Source organism: Molossus molossus, unplaced genomic scaffold (assembly GCF_014108415.1).
Source record: "Molossus molossus isolate mMolMol1 unplaced genomic scaffold, mMolMol1.p scaffold_m16_p_10, whole genome shotgun sequence".
In the NCBI taxonomy this organism is placed as follows: Eukaryota; Metazoa; Chordata; class Mammalia; order Chiroptera; family Molossidae; genus Molossus; species Molossus molossus.
Genome location: NW_023425345.1, coordinates 18,326,801 through 18,346,729, shown reverse-complemented (window position 1 = coordinate 18,346,729; position 19,929 = coordinate 18,326,801). Strand labels below are relative to the sequence as shown.

Sequence of the window (19,929 nt, the reverse complement as noted above, 5' to 3'; positions counted from 1 at the left end):
TTTTTAATCCTCACCCGAGGATATTTTTCCATTTTTTGTAGAGATAGAATGGGAGGGAGAAAGAGGAAGGGAGAGAGAGTGAGAAACATCGACGTGAAGGGACACATCGAGTGGCTGCCACCCGCACGACCAACCAGGGCCGGGGACAAACTGCAACCGAAGTACATGCCCTTAGCGGGAACCGAACCCGGGTCTCTCCGGACCGCAGGCCGACGCTCTAACCACCGAGCCAAACCGGCCAGGGCTAGAGAGATTTTTTAAATTAAGCTGGAGGCAATTTGAGGGTTTTCCACACCACGTGTTCCCCAGCAGCCCATCAGCCAGCTCCTATGTCACCAGGCTTTACCTCCGGACGCTGTCTTTGCAAATCGGCAGGACAGGCCCCTTGCCTCTTGCCTTGGAGTCCCACTTTCCCTCTGGCGTTTATTAGTTCACGTCGTGTAGCCATGTAGATCATAGTTTTATTTGGAAGTACGAAAATGTAATTTTAAGGATGTTATTTGAAAAATGACAATTGCTGAAACGTGTTGAAGTATATTCTGAAATTTAACCAATGTTTCTAGGGTTGTTCTAAGAAGCCTTCCAAGATGAAGAAGCCACAGCAGATATTATCACCTGAAAAAATAAATGAACAACTGGCCTTGTTGGAGTCACACCTTCTCAAACTGACAAAGCAATGTCAGTCTTTTTCTTTCTTTCTGTATACTTCTGTTGAGCATTCTGTTTTTTAAAATAAGAAAATATTTTGTTAAAAGGATTTAGAGGAGATTAGCATTTGGTAAACCCATTAAAGTTTACACAGTACTTTTATATTATGTCAATAATCATAATATTCTGTTAATAAGGGATTGCTAACTGCTTTTTACAGATGTGACTCATAAAGATGAAGTGGTTTATTTAGGATTGCATAGCTAGTTTGTATTTGAGCCCAACTCTTCTGATTCTAAAGCAGGAGATCCCAACCTTGACACTACTGCCAATTCAGGCCAGATCATTCTTTGTTGTGGGGGGCTGTCCTAGGCATTGTGGGAGTTGAGCAGCATCCTGGCCTCTATTTATTGATGTAGCATACCAGCCTCCCAGTTGTGATAACCAACTGGGAGGCAAATGTTGCCAAATATGTTAGGGAGGGAGGGTGCAGAATTGAGAATCACTGCTCTGAAGGCAAAAGTGTAACTGAGAAATAAAAAGCATGAAGGGATGTTAATGTGTGAGTGATTTGAACCATGATCTATCTGTTCAAGTGAAAGATTAGTTTAATTTCAGGTCATTGTGCTATATAGTAATATGTTAACACAATGATTGGAATTTTGGAGTTAGCAATTTAGAAATCTGCTTAAGAAATTGATTTAGTTTCTGATGATAAGTATTATCCCATTCTTTAAAAGCAGGTACTTCAGATCTTTTAGTAACAAAAGAGTACCTAAATTTCTTTTAAGTGGGAGGCTCCACTTTTGGGAATTGACTACACTTGTAGAATTCTGTGTCCCTAACTTACCTCTTTTACTGTGTGTCTCAGTTATATCTGGGCGGTTTTAGTGTTTCGGAATTCCCTGACTTGGATTTTTTGTTCATCGTTCTCCATGTCTGTTACAAGCTGAATTTATGAATTTAATCCAGTGCTCTAGTATTCACATAACCAGTAAACATAATTTTGGGAAAGCTATACTTGTCTGGTTATATATAAAAATATAATTCCTTAAAATGTAAAGTGTTCCAGAAATGTGAATTATTTTTTTTATATTATCAAAAGAAGGAAGGAAAGAAGGAAGGAAGGAAGGAAGGAAGGAAGGAAGGAAGGAAGGAAGGAAGGAAGGAAGGAAGGAGAAAGAAAGAAAGGAAAGAAAGGAAAGAAAAGAAAGAAAGGAAAGAAAGGAAGAAAGAAAGAAAGCAAGCCCCTAGCATTTTACCAGGAAGCACAGTGTAATGTTATTCATTTTACTAACTGAACAGTAGATTCAATAACAAAACAGTAATAAAAATACTAGTTTTATATAGTGCTTCCTGTGTGCCAAAAACTACTTTTTTAAAAAAAAACAACTCATATAATCCCTATATAACCATTATACCAAGAAGGTATTATTATTATTCCCATTTTAAAGATAAGGAAACTGAGGCACAAAGAAGCTGAGTACCTTCCCAAGGTCTCATAACTAAAAAATGTCTGGGTTACTCTGAATCCAGGCAGTCTTGCTCCAATGGCTGTGCTATTCATCATTCTATGCTTTACTGTCTTTAAATAATTTTATAAAAATGAAGCTAATGTAATTGGTAGGTTTCTTAGTCTGGGCTTTGCTAATATACAACAGCTATTAAATAACAGGAACTTCTACCTTGAAAATTCTTCACCTATTTGGTAGCAGACTCCTTGGCTCTTAGGGGGGAAAATGAAAGGAAATAATTGAGATTAATGAATTTTTAAATCTCCAAAATATGATATAATTGATAATTTTAAGGCACATAATTTAGAGAGAATACTTGGGTGTTTTCCTATTTTTTATCTCCAAAGAATTTTATTTGGTTATTTATGTTAAACAGAATGTACAACTTATTATTATTTTTAACCTTAGATGTCACAGGTGAACTCTCAGGAGGAGAGGACCCTATCTTTCTTTACCCTGTAGTTTTAAATTGGTCAGTCAAAAATGCTGTGAAAGAAGGTAGGTGACCTGTTCACTTGACTTACTATTTGAAGATCATTTATTCTGTGGTTTTGTTGTGTTTGCTTCTTAACGGTCTAACGTATTCCAGGAAGAAGATTTTGGGTTCTTTACCCATTTAGAGTAATTCAGGCTCTTGACTGTCAAGTAACAAAAGAGACCTAAGTAGGAACCTGATTTAAAGTTTGGGAAGACAGAACCTTGACGCTGGCTTATTTGGGTAGTAAATGCTTTAATTATTAAACTTACAAAAACTAGGGAATTAAAAAATGTGTTAGTGATCTTTAAGTTCAGCTATGAAGAATTAGCAACATTATTGCTTAACTCAGAATGCAATATAATAAAAATTAAAATAATTAGTTATTCTGATATTATCAGCAGTTGTTTTTCCAAATAGTCATACATGAGAGGCAGCTTTTATGAAATCTTTCTTAACATGGAGATATTTGGAAAATAAATGAAATACAGACTGCAAAGGATTATGTTATTTTATTTTATTTATTGTTGAAAGTATTACATATGTCCCCCCCTTTTCCCCATTGACCGCTCCCACCCCCTTCTTGCCTTCCCCAGCCTAGTGTCCCTGTTGATTTGTTGTGCATATATGCATATAAGTTCTTTGGTTTATCTCTCCACTCCTCCCTCTCACCATCCCTCTGAGGTTTGTCAGTGTGTTCCCTACTTTCATGATTCTGAATCTCTTGGTCAACAACTTATTTTGTTATTTTCCATAAATATGTGAGATCATGTGGTACTTGTCTTTCTTGGACTGGCTTATTTTGCTTAGCATAATACATTCCAGGTCCCTTCATGTCATCTCAAAGGTTAAAAACATCTCTTTTTCTTACAGCTGCATAGTATTCCATTGTGTAAATGTACTATGGCTTTTTTATTCACTCATCTATTGCTGGACACTTGGGCTGTTTCCAGATCTTAGCTATTGTAAATAGCACTGCTATGAACATGGGGGTGCATATATTTTTCCTGATTGGTGTTTCAGGCTTCTTCAGATATATTCCAAGAAGTAAGATCATTGGGTCAAATGGCAGTTCCATTTTTAATTCTTTGAGGAAACATCTTATTGTTTTTCATAGTGGCTGTACCAGTCTGCATTCCCACCAGCAATATGCTAGAGTCCCCTTTTCTCCACATCCTTGCCAGCACTTGTTGTTTAAAGATTTGTTGATGGCCTCCATTCTGTCAGGTGTGAGGTGATACCTCATAGTCATTTTAATTTGCATCTCTGATGATTAGAGATATTGAAAATTTTTTCATATGTCTCCCGGCCATTTGTATGTCCTGTTCGGAGAGGTGTCTATTTAGGTCCTCTGCCCATTTACTTTTTTTTTTTTTAAATCCTCACCTGAGGATATTTTTACATTTACCTTCAGACAGAGGTGGGGGGGGGGAGATATCAATGTGAGAGAGACGCATCGATTGGTTGCCACTGGCACGGCCCCAGAGGGGTCGGGGATGAACTGTAACCGAAGTACATGCCCTTGGCTGGAAATGAACCGGAAACTCTTTGGTCCACATGCTGATGTGCTAACGGCTGAGCCAAACTGGCCATGGCCCTCTGCCCATTTTTAATTGGATTGTTTGTCTTCCTTTTGTTGGGTTGTGTGAGTACTTTATATATTTTGGATATTAACCCCTTATCTGATGTATTGTTGGCAAATATGTTCTCTAAGAGAGTGGGTTCTCTTTTGATTTTGATGCTGGGTTTTTTTTGCAACACCGAAGCTTTTTAGTTTGATGTGGTCCCCTTTATTAATTTTTTCCTTTGTTTCTCTTGCCCTAGGCAATGTATCAGTGAAAATTCTGCTACATATGATGTCTGAGATTTTTCTACCTACATTTTCTTCTAGGATTTTTATGGTTTCACAGGTTATATTTAAGTCTTTTATCCATTTGAGTTTATTCTGGTATATGGTGTAAGTTGGTGGTCTAATTTCATTATTTTGAATATATCTGTCCAATTTTCCCAGCACCATTTATTGAAGAGACTGTCTTTTGTCCATTTTATGCTTTTGCCTCCTTTGTTGAATATTAATTGGGAATACTGTCTTGGGTCATTATCTGAGTTCTCTGTTCTGTTCCATTGCTCTATATGTCTGTTCTTGTGCCAGTAACAGGCTGTTTTGATTACAATGGCTTTGTAATATAACTTGATACCTGGTATTGTGATCCCTCCCACTTTGTTCTTCTTTTTCAAAATTGTTGTGGCTATTCGGGGTCTTTTATGGTTCCATATAAACTTTTGTTTGTTCTAGGTCTGTGAAATATGCCACTGGTACTTTAATAGGGATTGCATTGAATCTGTAGATTGCTTTCAGTAGTGTGGACATTTTAATGATGTTGATTTTTCTGATCCATGAGCATGGTACATGTTTCCCCATTTTTATGTCTTCCTCTATTACTTTTTTCAATGTCCTGTAGTTTTCTGAAAACAGGTTTTTCACCTCCTTGGTCAAGTTTATTCCTAGGTATTTTATTTTTTGTGGTTGCAATGGTAAATGGGATTTTGTTTTGTTTTGTTTTCCTTTCTGAGTGTTCATTATTGGTGTATAAGAATGCCATCAATTTCTGGATGTTAATTTTATATACTGCTACTTTGCCAAATTCACTTATTAAATGAAACAGATTTTTTTTTAAATTCTCACCCAAGGACATTTTTGCATTTATCTTCAGATAGAGTGTGAGGGAGAGAGGAAGGGAGAAAGAGAGAAACATTGATGTGAGAGACACACATTGAGTGGTTGCCACCCACACAACCCCAACTGGGGCTGGGGACAAACTGCAACCAAGGTACATGCCCTTAGTGGGAACCGAAACCAGGACTCTCCAGTCTGTGGGCCGACACTCTTAACAGCTGAGCCAAACTGGCCAGGGCCAGATTTTTGAAGGAGTTTTTAGGGTTTTCTATGTCCAATATCATGTCATTGGCGAATAATGACAGTTTCACTTATTACTTTCTTATTATTTTTTCTTCTTGTCTAATTTCTGTGGCTAAGATTTCCAGTACAATGTTAAATAAGAGTGGTGAAAGTGGGCATCCTTGTCTTGTTCCTGTTCTTAAGGGAAATACTGTTAGTTATTGCCCATTGTGTATGATGTTGTCTGTAGGTTTTTCATATATGACCTTTATTATGTTGAGATATGATCCCTCTATTTCCACTTTGCTGAGTGTTTTTATAAGAAATGGGTGCTGGATTTTATAGAATGCTTTTTCAGCATCTATTGATATGATCATATGGTTTTTATCTTTCATTTTGTTTACGTGGTGTATCACATTTATTGAGTTGCAAATATTGTACCAGCCTTGCATCCCTGGGATGAATTCCACTTGGTTATGGTGAATACTTTTTTTGATGTTTTGCTGGATCCAATTTGCTAATATTTTGTTGAGGATTTTGGCATCTGTGTTCATCAGTGATATTGGTCTGTAGTTTTTTTTCTTTGTAGTGTCTTTATCTGGTTTTGGAATTAGGATTATGCTGACCTCATAAAAAGAGTTTGGAAGTCTTGCTTCTTCTTGGGCTTTTTGGAATAGTTTGAGGACAATGTGTATTAATTCTTCTTTGAATGTTCAGTAAAACTCCCCTGTGAAGCTATCTGAGCCTGGGCTTTTGTTTGCTGTGAGTTTCTTGATTACATCTTAAATTTCCTTAGATGTTATTGGTCTGTTCAAGTTTCTTGTCTCTTCACGGTTCAGTTTTGGGAGACTGTGTGATTTTAGAAATGTGTTCATTTCATCTAGATTTTCCAATTTGTTGGTGTATAATTATTCATAGTATTTTAAAATAATTCTTTGTATTTCTGTGGTGTCAGTTGATATTTCTCCTCTTTCGTTTCTGAAATTGTTTATTTGGATCCTTTTTCTTTGTTTCTTACTGAGTATGGCTACGGGTTCATCAATCTTGTTTATCTTTTCAAAGAACCAGATCTTTGTTTCATTGATGTTTTGAATTTTTTTTCTAGCCTCTATGTCATTTATTTTTTTCTCTGACCTTTACTATTTCTTTCTTTCTACTTGCTTGGAGTTTTTCTTTTCGTTTACTTTCTAGTTCTTTAAGTTGAAGGGTTAGAAAGTCAATCAGAAATTTCTCTTGCTTCTTGAGGTAAGCCTGTAGTGCTATGAAGTTTCCTCTCTGGACTGCTTTTTGCTGTGTCCCATAGATTTTGTGTTGTGCCTTTATTTTCATTGATTTCCAGGAAGCTTTTTATTTCTTCCTTGGTAAGCCATTCATTGTTTAATAACATGCTATGTAGCCTCCATGTGTTTGAATGTTTTTGAGTGTTTTTATGGTAACTAATTTTTAGTTTGATGCCATTGTGATCTGAGAAGATGATTTCAATTTTTTTGAACTTGTAGAGACTTAGTTTGTGTTCTAACCTGTGGTCTATCTTGGAGAATGTGCCATGTGTACTTGAGAAGAATGTGAATTCTACAGTTTCGGGTGTAATTCTCTGTAAATATCTATTTTATTTATCTCTTTATTAAATCTATTTTATGTGATCCATTATAGAGTCTCTGTTTCCTTGTTAGTTTTTTGTCTGAAGGATCTATCCAGTGATGTCAGTGGGGTGTTTAAGTCCCCTACTATGATTGTATTGCTGTCGATTTCTCCTTTGAAGTCCTCCAGAAGTTTTAAAATGTTTTTTGGTGCTCTTATATTGGGTGCATATATGTTTACCAAGGTTATATCTTCCTGTTAGATCCTTTCAATATTTTGTAGTGGTCTTCTTTATCTCTAGTTATGGCCTTCATTTTGAAGTCTATTTTATTGGATATGAGTATTGACTGCTACTGCAGCTTTTCTTTCCTTTTCATTTTCTTGGACAATTTTTTTCCACCCCTTCACTTTCAACATATGTGAATATTTTGTTGTCAGGTGGGTCTCATATATATATATATATATATATATATATATATATATATATATATATATATGTCAGGCTTTTTTTTCTCCATTCAGCTACTCTGTGTGTTTTGATCAGAGCATTTAATCCATTTATATTTAAAGTTATTATTGATATGTACTTACATATTGCCATTTTAATTTATTATGGTTATGTTTCTCTCATTTTTTCTGCTTATTACAGCAATCCTCTTAACATTTCTTGCAGTGCTGGTTTGGTGCTAATATATTCCCTTAGCCTTTTTTTTTTTTTTTTGGTCTGGGAAGCTCTTTTTTTCACCTTCTATTCTGAATGATAGCCTTGCTGGATAGAGTTGTCATGAATTCAGATGCTTGTTTTTCATTAACTTGAATATTTCATGCTATTCCCTTCTGACCTGTAGTGTTTCTGTTGAGAAAAGAGCTGATAGCCTTATCTCCTTTGTAGATAACCTGTTGTTTTTCTCTTGCTACCTTTAAGATTCTCTCTTTGCCTTTACTTTTTGGAATTTTAATTATGATGTGTCTTGGTGTAGTCCTCTTTGGGTTCTTGTTACTTGGATCTCTCTGTGCTTCTTGAAGTTGCCTTTTTTCTTCACCAAGTGGGGGATGTTTTCCATCACTATTTCTTCAAATATATTCTCTAACCCTTGCTCATTTTCTTTTTCTTCTGAAACTCCTATGATGTGGATGTTATTACATTTCATATTTTCCCACAGTTCTCTTAAACTTTCCTCATTGGTTCTCTAATTAGGTGATTTTTTTTGGACCCTGTCTTCTAATTTGTTGATCTGGTCCTCGGCTTCCTCTACTCTGCTGGTTATTCCTTCCAATGTATTTTTTATTTCTGCTATGTCATTCTTCATTTGTGCTTGATGGTTTTTCATTTTCAGCTGGTTGTTTCTATAGCTTTACTCATGTTGAGTTCTTTACTCATGCTGTTGAACTTCATCATAATCATTACTCTGAACTCTGCCTCTGATAACTTGCTTAATTCCATTTCATTTATCCATTTTTCTGAAGAATTCTCTTGGTCTTTCATTTGAGATTTGTTTCTTTGTTTCACCATTTTGGCTGTCTCAGTGGGTTTTGGAGCCTGCCAAAATTTCCCTGTGCGTGTTGGTGTTCCGCCGATTGTGGCTTGCTCTATTGGGGTTGAGTGAGTGTGGGAGGGCCCACATTAAATATTAATGTTTAGCCTTACTTTCCTGGGTAGATTCACAGGCCAAGCAGCGATTCATTATCCTAGAGCTTTTGCCTGCAGGCTGTTAGTCTCAGTTAATTAATAAACCTCAGGTTGTAGCCCTCAGCTGAATGAAAAATCCCTCAGCTGAACAGGGTAAGAGGATTTCCAGTGGGTGGATTTTTGATTAAAAAGAAACAACACCAAAAAACAGTTCTCACCACATTTACTCCTACATATTTTGTACAAGTGAGAAATCTGAAAAGCAGGTTGAATTTTCCTGTTTAAACAAAATGAGAATTATTATTAGCAACACTAAAGCCAATAACTAAGTGTATTTGTAACAATATATGAACTTTCTTGTTTTCACAGTCATGAAATTTAAGCAGAGACCTAGATTCCTGGAGTTTTTTACTCAAGTTATGCTAAAATGTATAAATGATGAAAAATTTAACCTTGTGGTGGAGATCACAAGTTCTGTCTGTGACTTCTTGAAAAGGTACTTGTCATATCTATATTATTGCTACTAACAACTTTAAAAAGTGAGTACTATTGTCACGTAAAGATATGTAAGGCAGATGAAAAAAATTGTAGGATATAGACAGTTAAAACAGCCACTTGGGAGAGAGCGAGGATTTATATCTGTGTGTAAAAAAAAGTAAACATAAAAGTATTTATACAGCTGAACTAAGGAATAAGATTAGAGTAGATTTATATTTGCAATAGGCAATAAATTAGACATTTTTGGTATTGAGTAAAGATGGATGAAAACATCTTCTGGGACTTCAGCTTCTCCCATATAGGCCTCTGGGTCCAGTTTTCATCATTTACCATGGTCTTCTAATTCCTCTACATTAGCCAGCAGATCCATTCCTTGGGGTTTCATTTACATATGTGAATGGGGAGTTCCTCAAATAGAAGTAGTAAAACTTGAAGCTATCCCTTTGTTCTCTAAGCCTGGATGATTCTCTTGGCCTCCAGATAAAATGATCATGTTTCATGCCAGTTATGAGATGCCAAATGAACCCAACTTTTGTTGCAACAATGTGCCTAGATCTATCTCATTTTAATAATAGGCAGTATCAATAACGCAGAGTCTATTTAAAAAGTGGCTGCAGAAGAGAAACTTTATCACAAAGTCACACAGGAAAATAGTCTGCTAAAATAGGCATATCTATTATTGGAACAAATGCTTGGACTATATATATGTTTCATATTTTCGAAACATAAAAGAGGAAATCACTTGTATTAAGTGAAAGCAGGCTAAGGTAATAAGAGAATTGGTCAGAATTAAAAAGTTCCATTACATTAAAAACAACATAGCCAAAATTAGATGTATGGAAGCTGTAAATAATATTCTTGATAACAAAGAAAATTAGAAGACACTATCAGTGTGCAGTGAAATTTGGAGGGCTGACTGTGGAAGTCCAAAATAGGTATTCTGAAAGAAGAAAACAGAGGAAGTGGCTTAGAAGAATTGACCAGTGGTACAATAAAAGAGCTGAAGTTGAAGATTGAGTGGTATAAACGAGTTCAAACTGAAGGTAATGATTTCAGTTTTCAGGCTGAGCAGATATTTTAGGAGCTCTTCTCCAAGCATAGGAGTATAGAGGAGGGCTGATGCAACACCTTGATTTCTACTTTGATAGTAGTATCTGTCTTCTTTTGTGTTCAGATGCTTAACATAGTTTTTGCACAAAGAAGTTTTCTCATTCTACAACAGACACATACACAGCTTTATTTTCTTCCAACTTTATGATTTTATGGTTTCTATTTAATCCATATAGATTTTTTTGGTATGAAGATTTAGATTAAAATTTAGTGTTTTGTTTTCCCCTAAAAATTTTATCAACAGTCCTGGTAATATTTAAAGAGTTTTAATTTTTGTAAGTTGGTTTTAATGCCACCCTTTTACATTCAAAGTATGTAATGTAAAGTATGTATTGGATAATTCTACCAATAATGTGCATAAATCACAATGAAGATATTTCATGAACTTTCGTGTTCTACATAACAAAACGCCAAAGTATATGGAAATAACTGATGAAAAGACAAGGCTAATTTGACAGAAACAATAATACAGAGTTTAACATGCTATTTTAAAAGAAATGAAAAGGACATAGAAAATATACCCAATAAAATTAAGATTAATATATATATATACTCAATTGAGACTAAACACCCTTTAAAGTACTCATTAAATTTTAAAAAGTAGTATTTTAGCTGAGAAAATAAAGCTCAGTAGATCACTCAGACTAAAATTTGTAAAGACCACATTCTCTTACAGTACAATAAAACTGAAATTTTATAACAAAATGAATTATTGGCATATAAAATTATTGGATTAAAAGAGAAATCTAACTAAAGGTATAGTGCCTTTTAAAAATAATGATAACAGAAATACTAATATAAATGTACTCAAAGCAGCAGTTAGAGACAAGATTTTTTAGCTTTAGAAGCGTTTATTACTAAAAAGGAAAAATAAAATTAAATGAACTTTTATCGAACTCACAAAATTAGAGAAATAAAATAATCTAAGAAAGCAGAAAGAAGAAAACAAAAGTTAAAATTAATCCATTATAAGTTGATTTTAAACTAGGGCAATGGAGAACTGCCGGAGCTGGTTCTCTGAAGATATAATTAATTAGGTAAATTTCTGGCTGATATAATAAGAAAAAGCAAAATCCAAGAGAAAAATAATCATAAATTTGAAGCCGTTAAACTAACATTACATAACAGTATATAGTATTTAAAAGAATACATTTGAAAGTCTAATTGTAAGTGGTGATTATCTGGAAAAATTTAAATTAGAAGAATTGATTGAAGCTCTAAAAAAATTTGATAGCTCAGATTATTATTTAGGTTAGGTTTTTTTATATTTTAAAGAAGCAAATTTTATACAACAGGCTCTTATATAGCTTTATTAAAAGACAATGAGAAACAGAAAAATATGGCTCTGGACAGTTTGACTCAGTGGTTAGAGTGTTGGCCCATGGACCTAAGGGTCTTGGGTTCCATTCCTAGTCAAGAGCACATACCTGTGTTGCAGGTTTGATCCCTGGCCCTGGTCGGGGTCGTATGGGAGGCAACCAATCGATGTGTTTCTCTCACACTGATGTTTCTCTCTCCCCCCCTCCCTCCCACTCTATCTAAAAAAAATCAATGGAAAAATATCCTCAGGCGAGGAGTAACAAAAAATAAAAATAAAAAGAAAGAAAAATAAAATTATGAATTGTTCTCATTTAGCACTATATGGGAGCAAAAATCCAAAATGTGATACTAGCTTATTAATTCAGAGTGAAAATGTAAATTTTATTCTCAATATAAATATAGGAGTAGAAAAATCTGTGAATATAATTGACGCTGGTAGTCAAAGGAGTCTTTTTTTTTCTTCTTTTTTTTTTTAAAGTGGTTCTTAGACTCTTATTTATTTTTTCATTTATTTTTAATCCTCACCTGAGGATATTTTTACATTTATCTTCAGATAGAGTGGGAGGGAGGGAGAGAGAGAGAGAAACATCAATGTGAGAGACACACATCGACTGGTTGCCTCCTGTACAACCCCTGCCAGGGCTGGGGACAAACTGCAACTGACATATGTGCCCTTGGCTGGAGTTGAACCTGGGTCTTTTTGTTCCACAGGCCAACGCTCTAACTGCTGGGTCAAACTGGCCAGGGCATCAATGGAGTCTTTAGCAGATGCTAAAAGTCGTGAAATTTAGCAATCATTTCTGGCAAATTAGGATTAGAAGTATATTTTCTGTTAAAATAAACTCTACAACAAGGAAACCTCCTATTCCTTCTACCATTTCATATTGTTTTGAAAGTTCTTGCCAGTGCATTAAAATAAGAAATAGAAATTGTGATTAGAATTTATGTAACTATCACATAATAGGGTCTCAAAATGTTTGTCAAATGAATTCTACATGAAGAAGGCTGAAAATGAAGATAAAATGATTGATATTTGCAAATAATAATTATTGTTATTTTAAAAATCCTTACTCAAGGATATGTTTGTTTGTTTTTTTAATCCTCCTCACCCAAGGACATTTTTTGCATTTATCTTCAGATAGAGCCGTAGGTAGAGAGGGGGGAAAAGAGAGAGAGAAACATCCATGTAAGAGAGACACACCGAGTGGCTACCACCCATACAATCCCAACCGGGCGTGGGACAAACTGCAACCGAGGTATGTACCCTTAGCAGGAACCGAACCCGGGACTCTGTGGTCCACGGGCTGACGCTCTAACCGCTGAGCGAAATCAGCCAGGGCAAGGGTATATATTTTTTAAAAATTGATTTGAGAGAGAGAGAAACATTGATGTGAGAGAGAAACATTGATCGGTTGCCTCCCATATGTACCCCGACCAGGGACCAAACCTGCAACCTAGGTATGAGTCCTGACTGGGAATCAAACCTGCAATGTTTTGGTGTACAGGACAAAGCTCTAACCAACTGAGCCACCCGGCTAGGGTGCAAATAATTATTTTTTAACCTAACAAGCTAATTAACTAAAAACTATCAGAACTAATAACAGAATTTCACAGTATGGCTAGACGAAAAATTTCAAAATCAATAGCTTTCCTATATCAAATAAAAAGTACAACAGAAAAATTATACCATTTCTGTGAAGTACAAGATTAATTTATTGGGAGTTGTGAGAGGACTTAGGTTAATATAAAGAAGACCAAATATCCTTACTAAGAGATATTAAAAAGAATGACTTGAATAAATGGAGAGTCATAGTATACTGCTTAATGGGCAGATGGAATATTGTAAAGATTTCTATTGCCTTCAAATTAACTTATAGGTTTAATGCAATTCCAATCAGATTAGATTATATGGGTAGGCTAAAATAGTTTTAAAAATTAAAAAGAGTAAAAGGAGAAATTCGTACTGTCTGCTAGAGTATAAAGTTAGGCAGACAGCCATTGGGACTCAATGTTTCAAGTCAGAAACATGCAATAATACAAGTAATCAAATAAGGAATAAACCATGAAATTAAAGATAAATAATGCTGACTACATAAAAATTGAAAAATACCATTTTTTATAATACAACATAAACAAAAAGCAGTCAGAACTGGGAGGAAGCATTCTATGAAGAGGTCGAGCTGTGAAGAATGCAATTCATTCAGTGGATGAGAGTTCTGCTGAGCATGGAGGAGAATGCTGAGAGGAACGAGAAGATGATAGCCCAGGTGCACATTCATGAACTCCTCTCTTTGCATCTTTTTGTGGAATACAGCAACCAGGTCAAGCATCTTGTGGGGTGGGTTAGGGATGAGGTAAGGAAGAGACCGAGCTGATTGGAAAATGGCAGGCCACCAGTCTCAAGTTGCTTGTTATGCAGGATGGATCTCCAAACCCCTAGTAGTCACTGGTCCAACATTCCTAGTTCGGGCGGACAAAACATTTACCAGAATGAATACCTAACTGACTGGGAGATTCTTGGAATTGCTGCAGCTGGTCTGGAGCTCCAACCAACCATAGGATCCAGGTTCATTATCATCAAAATGGAAGCAAGAGGCCAACTTTAGTGGGACCAACATGAGTTTAGAACTGTCACTATCAGTGGGACCAAGATGAATTGGAACTATCCAGACTTACCCAACCATTTCATTAGCCTTGATTGATGTGACTGTACATTTTATTCAATTCAAGCTTTGGATTTTACTTATTATGTTACAGCAGAGTTTTGCTGTACTTACCAAAAGAAATATAAATTTTAAGAAATATACCAATTTCAGGGAAAATAGGTGGTAAGTATCAATAGAAGGTAGGATAATGAGAAACTTCATAGTATTTGGAGAGTGGGCCAGATTACTGTAGAGGTCCATGGCAGATGAAACAAAAACAAGGTTAAGAATCCCTACAGGTGATTGGAGGAAGAGAGAAAGTTTAGTAGTTGTCTAAAATACTTAGCTTTTGTCGGTATCCAAAGGTGATAATGGCTGGAAGCTTGCACATGATGGAATCAAAGAGTCTAAAATCTGTTGGAAGCAAGGTAGTTTGTCTAGGTCACTCTTATGTAGTTATCTTCTCAGTTTTATGGTGAAGTGTTCATGTTTTATTTTTGGTCCAATTTTATTGTTTTTAAATCACACCTCAGCTCTAATAAAATTTTGTGGTACAATTTACATTGTGCTCTTTGGAGAGGTCAACTATTCCTTGATGACCAGGAATATCACAGGCTAATTTTGCATGGGACACAAACAATTTTGGAAATTCTTCTTGCATAATTTTAGTGACAACATTTATTAAAGATTTATTACTTTGGGGTAGTTTTGCAAATTTTTGAAGATTCTTTTTACCAACTTTACCTTTTTTGTATTAGGAGAAATGAGTCCCTTCTTAGAGTAAAAAGAATGAACTATAAGGAAAATACTTTGTGTAAAAAGGGGACTAAACCTGTGAAGAAGTTCAAAGCTGCATTAATGGAGATTAGGAGAGTAAGTTTCATGACTTTTTAATTTTGAGCTAAAAAAATGAAATAATTTATTGCATTATAATTTATGTAACATGGAACACAAGGAAACACAAGCATAATTTTATAATTATATATTATGATTCTTAGGTTTTCATATGGATATTTATTTTAATTTTTTTTTTTTTTTATCCTCACCCGAGGACATTTTTCCATTTTTTTTGTTCAGATAGAGCAGGAGGGAGAGAGAGGAAGAGAGAGAGAGAGAAACATCGATGTAAAGGGACACATCGAGTGGCTGCCACCCGCACGACCAACCAGGGCCGGGGACAAACTGCAACCGAGGTACGTGCCCTTAGCGGGAACCGAACCCGGGTCTCTCTGTACTGCAGGCCGTCGCTCCAACCGCTGAGCCAAACGGGCCAGGGCTATTTTAATTTTTAAAAATTGATTTTAGGTGGGGAGAAAGAGAGGAGAACTCCGATATGAGAGAGACACATTGATCAGTTGCCCCTTGCATGTGCCCCCACCAGGGATTAAACCCACAACCTGGGTATGTAACCTGATCAGGAATTGAACTTCCATTGTATGGGACAACCCTTCAACCAACTGAGCCTCACCAGCCAGTGCTCATATGCATATTTTTGTAATCATATTTTTTTGCCTACAGGGGTATTTTTGTAATTATTGACAATAATTATAATTGAGGGGTACAAAGAAACCACAGTATTTCAATGTCAAGAGATAAACCTTAGAGTATGAATAAATTATAGTATTGTATTCAGAATTAATTTTAGCTTGTAACATTTTTTGTTTTCTCCTGTTTTAAGACTTCAGAAATACAACCAAAACGAAGGAAAAGAAAGGAAACTCTAAGAGAATTTTTATTCAAAAATCCATGTATTTCTGAAATGACAGAACATGAAAGGTATTCATTTATTATTTAATTAATTAAAAAACATTTACTTGAAGGTTAATATCTGTTAGGAATTATTTTGGGCTTTAAGGATACAGTGGTTAACTAGATAGATAAGATCACTGCCCTCAAGGAGCTTGCATACAGATGAAAATAGCACAGTAATGAGTAAATGTACACATAAACAAGACAATTTTAATTTTCATGAATTTTATAAAATAAATGAACAAGATGATATGCTACAGAGGCATCGGCCTGGGGTGAAGGTGATGGCAGCAGTAATTTAGTTAGAGTGGTCAGAAGACCAAATTGGTAAATTACTTTTATTATTGATGGACCTAATAATGTTCTTGTTGGATAAAACTTAAATCATTAAACTTATCATGGTCAAATGTTTAGTTTCTATTTTTATGAGTATGCGTTTATGATTTTTTTTTTTTTTTTTTTTTATCCTCACCCGAGGATATTTTTCCATTTTTTGTACAGATAGAGTGGGAGGGAGAGAGAGGAAGGGAGAGAGAGAGAGAAACATCGACGTGAAGGGGCACATCGAGTGGCTGCCACCCGCTCGACCAACCAGGGCCGGGGACAAACTGCAACCGAAGTACGTGCCCTTAGCGGGAACCGAGCCCAGGTCTCTCTGGACCGCAGGCCGACGCTCTAACCGCTGAGCCAAACTGGCCAGGGCTGATTTTATACATTCTTGTATCTTACCCTCATTATGTAATATCTTTCTTGTTTATTGATTTTTATCTTAATTTGCAACTATAGAACCATTCTCACTTTCTTTTGTTTACATTTACCTATCTTTTTTATTATTACTTTACTTTTAAAATTTAAGTTATGACATATTTTAGATGGGTATAGAAAATAATATAACAAATGAACATCGACCCAGTGTGCAGTTTACCATACAGAATATTTCAAACACAGTTGAAATTCCCATGCATCTCTCTTGGAATGCATTTTCATTCTCCTTATTCCAGTAGTTTATTATGTTTGTGAGTGACTTTATACTTCAGTTATGTATGAACTATAATATGTTATTTTTTACGATTTGCTTTGTCAATTTGTTCTTTATCTTCAACATTATGTTTGTGATATATATTTTTTCATGTTGATTATACATTAAGTCTAGTGATTCATTTCATTTCTGTATAGTATTCCATTGTATGAGTAAATACACTTTATTCAGTCTCCTGTAATAGGGCATTTAAATTGTTTTAAGTGGCGTGCACTTCTCAAGATATGAACATCTTTGTTTTTTCTTTCCATTACTGGATATTGCTAAGTTGCTCTTAAATTTTCATCAGTGGTGTTTCAATTTTTCACTACTCAATGTTTTTACCAACACTTACTATTACTATCAAATTTTCTAATTTTTGTGAAACTATGAGTTGTGAATTTTATCTCATTGTTATTTTAATTTTTATTTCGTTGATTACTGATGTGGTTAGGCATCTTTTTATATTTTTATTGGACCCTGTGGTTTTTTAGTCTCTGGACTGCTTGTTTAAATCCTTGCACATTTAAAAACTTTTCTTTTCTTCTTTAACTTTGGAAGTTTAGATATGAATGTTTTCCTACTTTGTGGCTTATCCGTATACATTTTAAAGTTTATTTTAAAAATCATAAGTTGTAATTGTTAATGGAGTCAATTATAACAATATTTCCAGTTTATTGTTTTTGAATTTTTTCTCTAACCTGAGATAGTTAAAAGTATTTTCTTAGCAAATTTAAATGTTTGATTTTCACATTTAGAAATTTCATTCAACTGTAATTTAATTTTGTGAATAGTGAGAGTAAGAGTCCCCCCATCCCGCTTTTTTATTTTCATTTTAGGTACCCAATTGGCTAGCTCCGTTTATTGAGTAGTCTATTCTGTGATCACTGTCACTTTTGTCATTTAGCAAGTTTTCCTATATGTAGTTTTGCCATCTTGTTTATGTCCCATTAATCAACTTATCTATTCCCGAATCAATGTCACACCATTATACTTACTCTGGCTTTAAATCCAGCATGTTCTTGTCCTTCATTTGTCTTAAGTCTTGGATATTCTTCCACAGAATAGTTTGGAATAGCTTATCAAGTAATACAAAAAAACTTGTGGTTTTGATAGAAATAGAATTTAACATATGGATTATTTTGGGCTTTTTTTTTTTTTTTTTTTACAATCTTGAGTCTTTCTTTTAGTAGACAGATGACTTAGGTCATATTTAGTGCCTTCAATAACTTTTTATGTTATTCTTCATATTCTTTTGTTAGCTGCATCAAAGAAATGCTTTTTGTGTTAGTGTAAATAGTACTTTAAGATTACATTTTGATTGCCTTATTCTTTTGTATAGAGACATAATTGGCTTATAAACAACTTGATCTATACACTTTGATAGTTTATTCATAGATACAGGTTTTCTGTGTGGATAATCATATTGTGAACAGATAATGAAAATTTTGCTTATTTTTTCTAATGCTCAAGCCTCTTATTTCCTTTTCTTGTCTAGTCTATATCTTAGGACCTCTAGTTTAATATTGAATAAAATATGTGATTGTGGACATCCTTGTTGTAACATGCATTTTTAAAAACTTCATGCAGTTATAAGAAATAATACGAAGAGACCCCACATATCCTTCACTCAGTTTCTCCTGAGTTAACTATCTGACTATAGTAAGATAGTACAACCAGGAAATTCACTACAGCAATTTAACATGCACACATATATGTGTGCATATTTCGTTTTGTGTGATCCCACCAACCTTTATGCTATCTTTTTATAGCTACAGCCACCTTCCTTCTTTCTTACCCCCAGCCTCTGGCAACAACCAGTTTGTTCTCCATCTGTATAATTTTGTCATTTCAAGAATGTTATGAAAATGTAATTACACGGTATGTAACTTTCTGAGATTGGCTTTTTCTTTTCCTTTAGCATAATTACTTTGAGATCCACCCAAGTTGTATGAATAACTAGTTCATTATTATTGCTTAGTAATATTCTGTGATATTGATGTGCCACAATTAATTTAACCGTTTACCCATTGAAGGACTTTTGAATTGTTTCCAGTTGGGGCTGTTAAGAATAATGATGATATGAACATTCATGTACAGGTTTTGCATGTGGACATAAATTCCTCATTTTGCTGGGATATAATGCCCAGTAGTGCAATTGCTAGGCTGTATGGTAAATGTATGAGAGTTCTAGTTTCCCTTCACACTTGCTAGATTTAGTGTTATCACTGTTTTGTATTTTAGACATTAAAATAGGTGTTGGTGATATTTTGTGACTTTAATGTGCATTTCTCCAATGGATAATGATATTGAACATCATGAAGAATGACACTGACCAATGGGACCAGCAGCATTGTCAACAGTCAAAAAAAGTTGATAAAAGTATTTTGAAGAAATGAAGTCATGACATATTAACAATCATATAATGATAAAAATATTTAGCCCTGGCCAGTTTGGCTCAGCGGTTAGAGCGTCAGCCTGCGGTCCGGAGAGACCCGGGTTCGGTTCCTGCTAAGGGCACGTACTTCGGTTGCAGTTTGTCCCCGGCCCTGGTTGGTCATGCGGGTGGCAGCCACTTGATGTGTCCCTTCACATCAATGTTTCTCTCTCTCTCTCCCTTCCTCTCTCTCTCTCCCACTCTATCTGTACAAAAAATGGAAAAATATCGTCGGGTGAGGATAAAAAAAATAAAAATTTAGACTGCTTTGAGATTTTGATAGGAGTAATTTAAAAAAAATATATATTATACTTAAAATATGAACTGTTAGATACTTTTTAAAGTGTTAGTTTTTTCCCCAGAGCATATTGAATATGGTTTAATGAAGTTATTTCATTTATCTAG

General features: G+C 34.9%; 1 protein-coding gene across 1 annotated transcript in view; it reads left to right on the top strand.

Moving 5' to 3' along the window:
- The window catches only part of CFAP54 (cilia and flagella associated protein 54), a 276,792-nt gene that overhangs the window by 112,646 nt on the left and 144,217 nt on the right, over positions 1 to 19,929 (top strand). Inside the window, exons 28-32 of the mRNA XM_036250829.1 lie at positions 564 to 678; positions 2,571 to 2,660; positions 9,117 to 9,243; positions 15,079 to 15,193; positions 15,999 to 16,096. Of these exons, the coding sequence (XP_036106722.1) occupies positions 564 to 678; positions 2,571 to 2,660; positions 9,117 to 9,243; positions 15,079 to 15,193; positions 15,999 to 16,096 (545 nt within the window). The remainder of the gene's footprint in view (positions 1 to 563; positions 679 to 2,570; positions 2,661 to 9,116; positions 9,244 to 15,078; positions 15,194 to 15,998; positions 16,097 to 19,929) is intronic.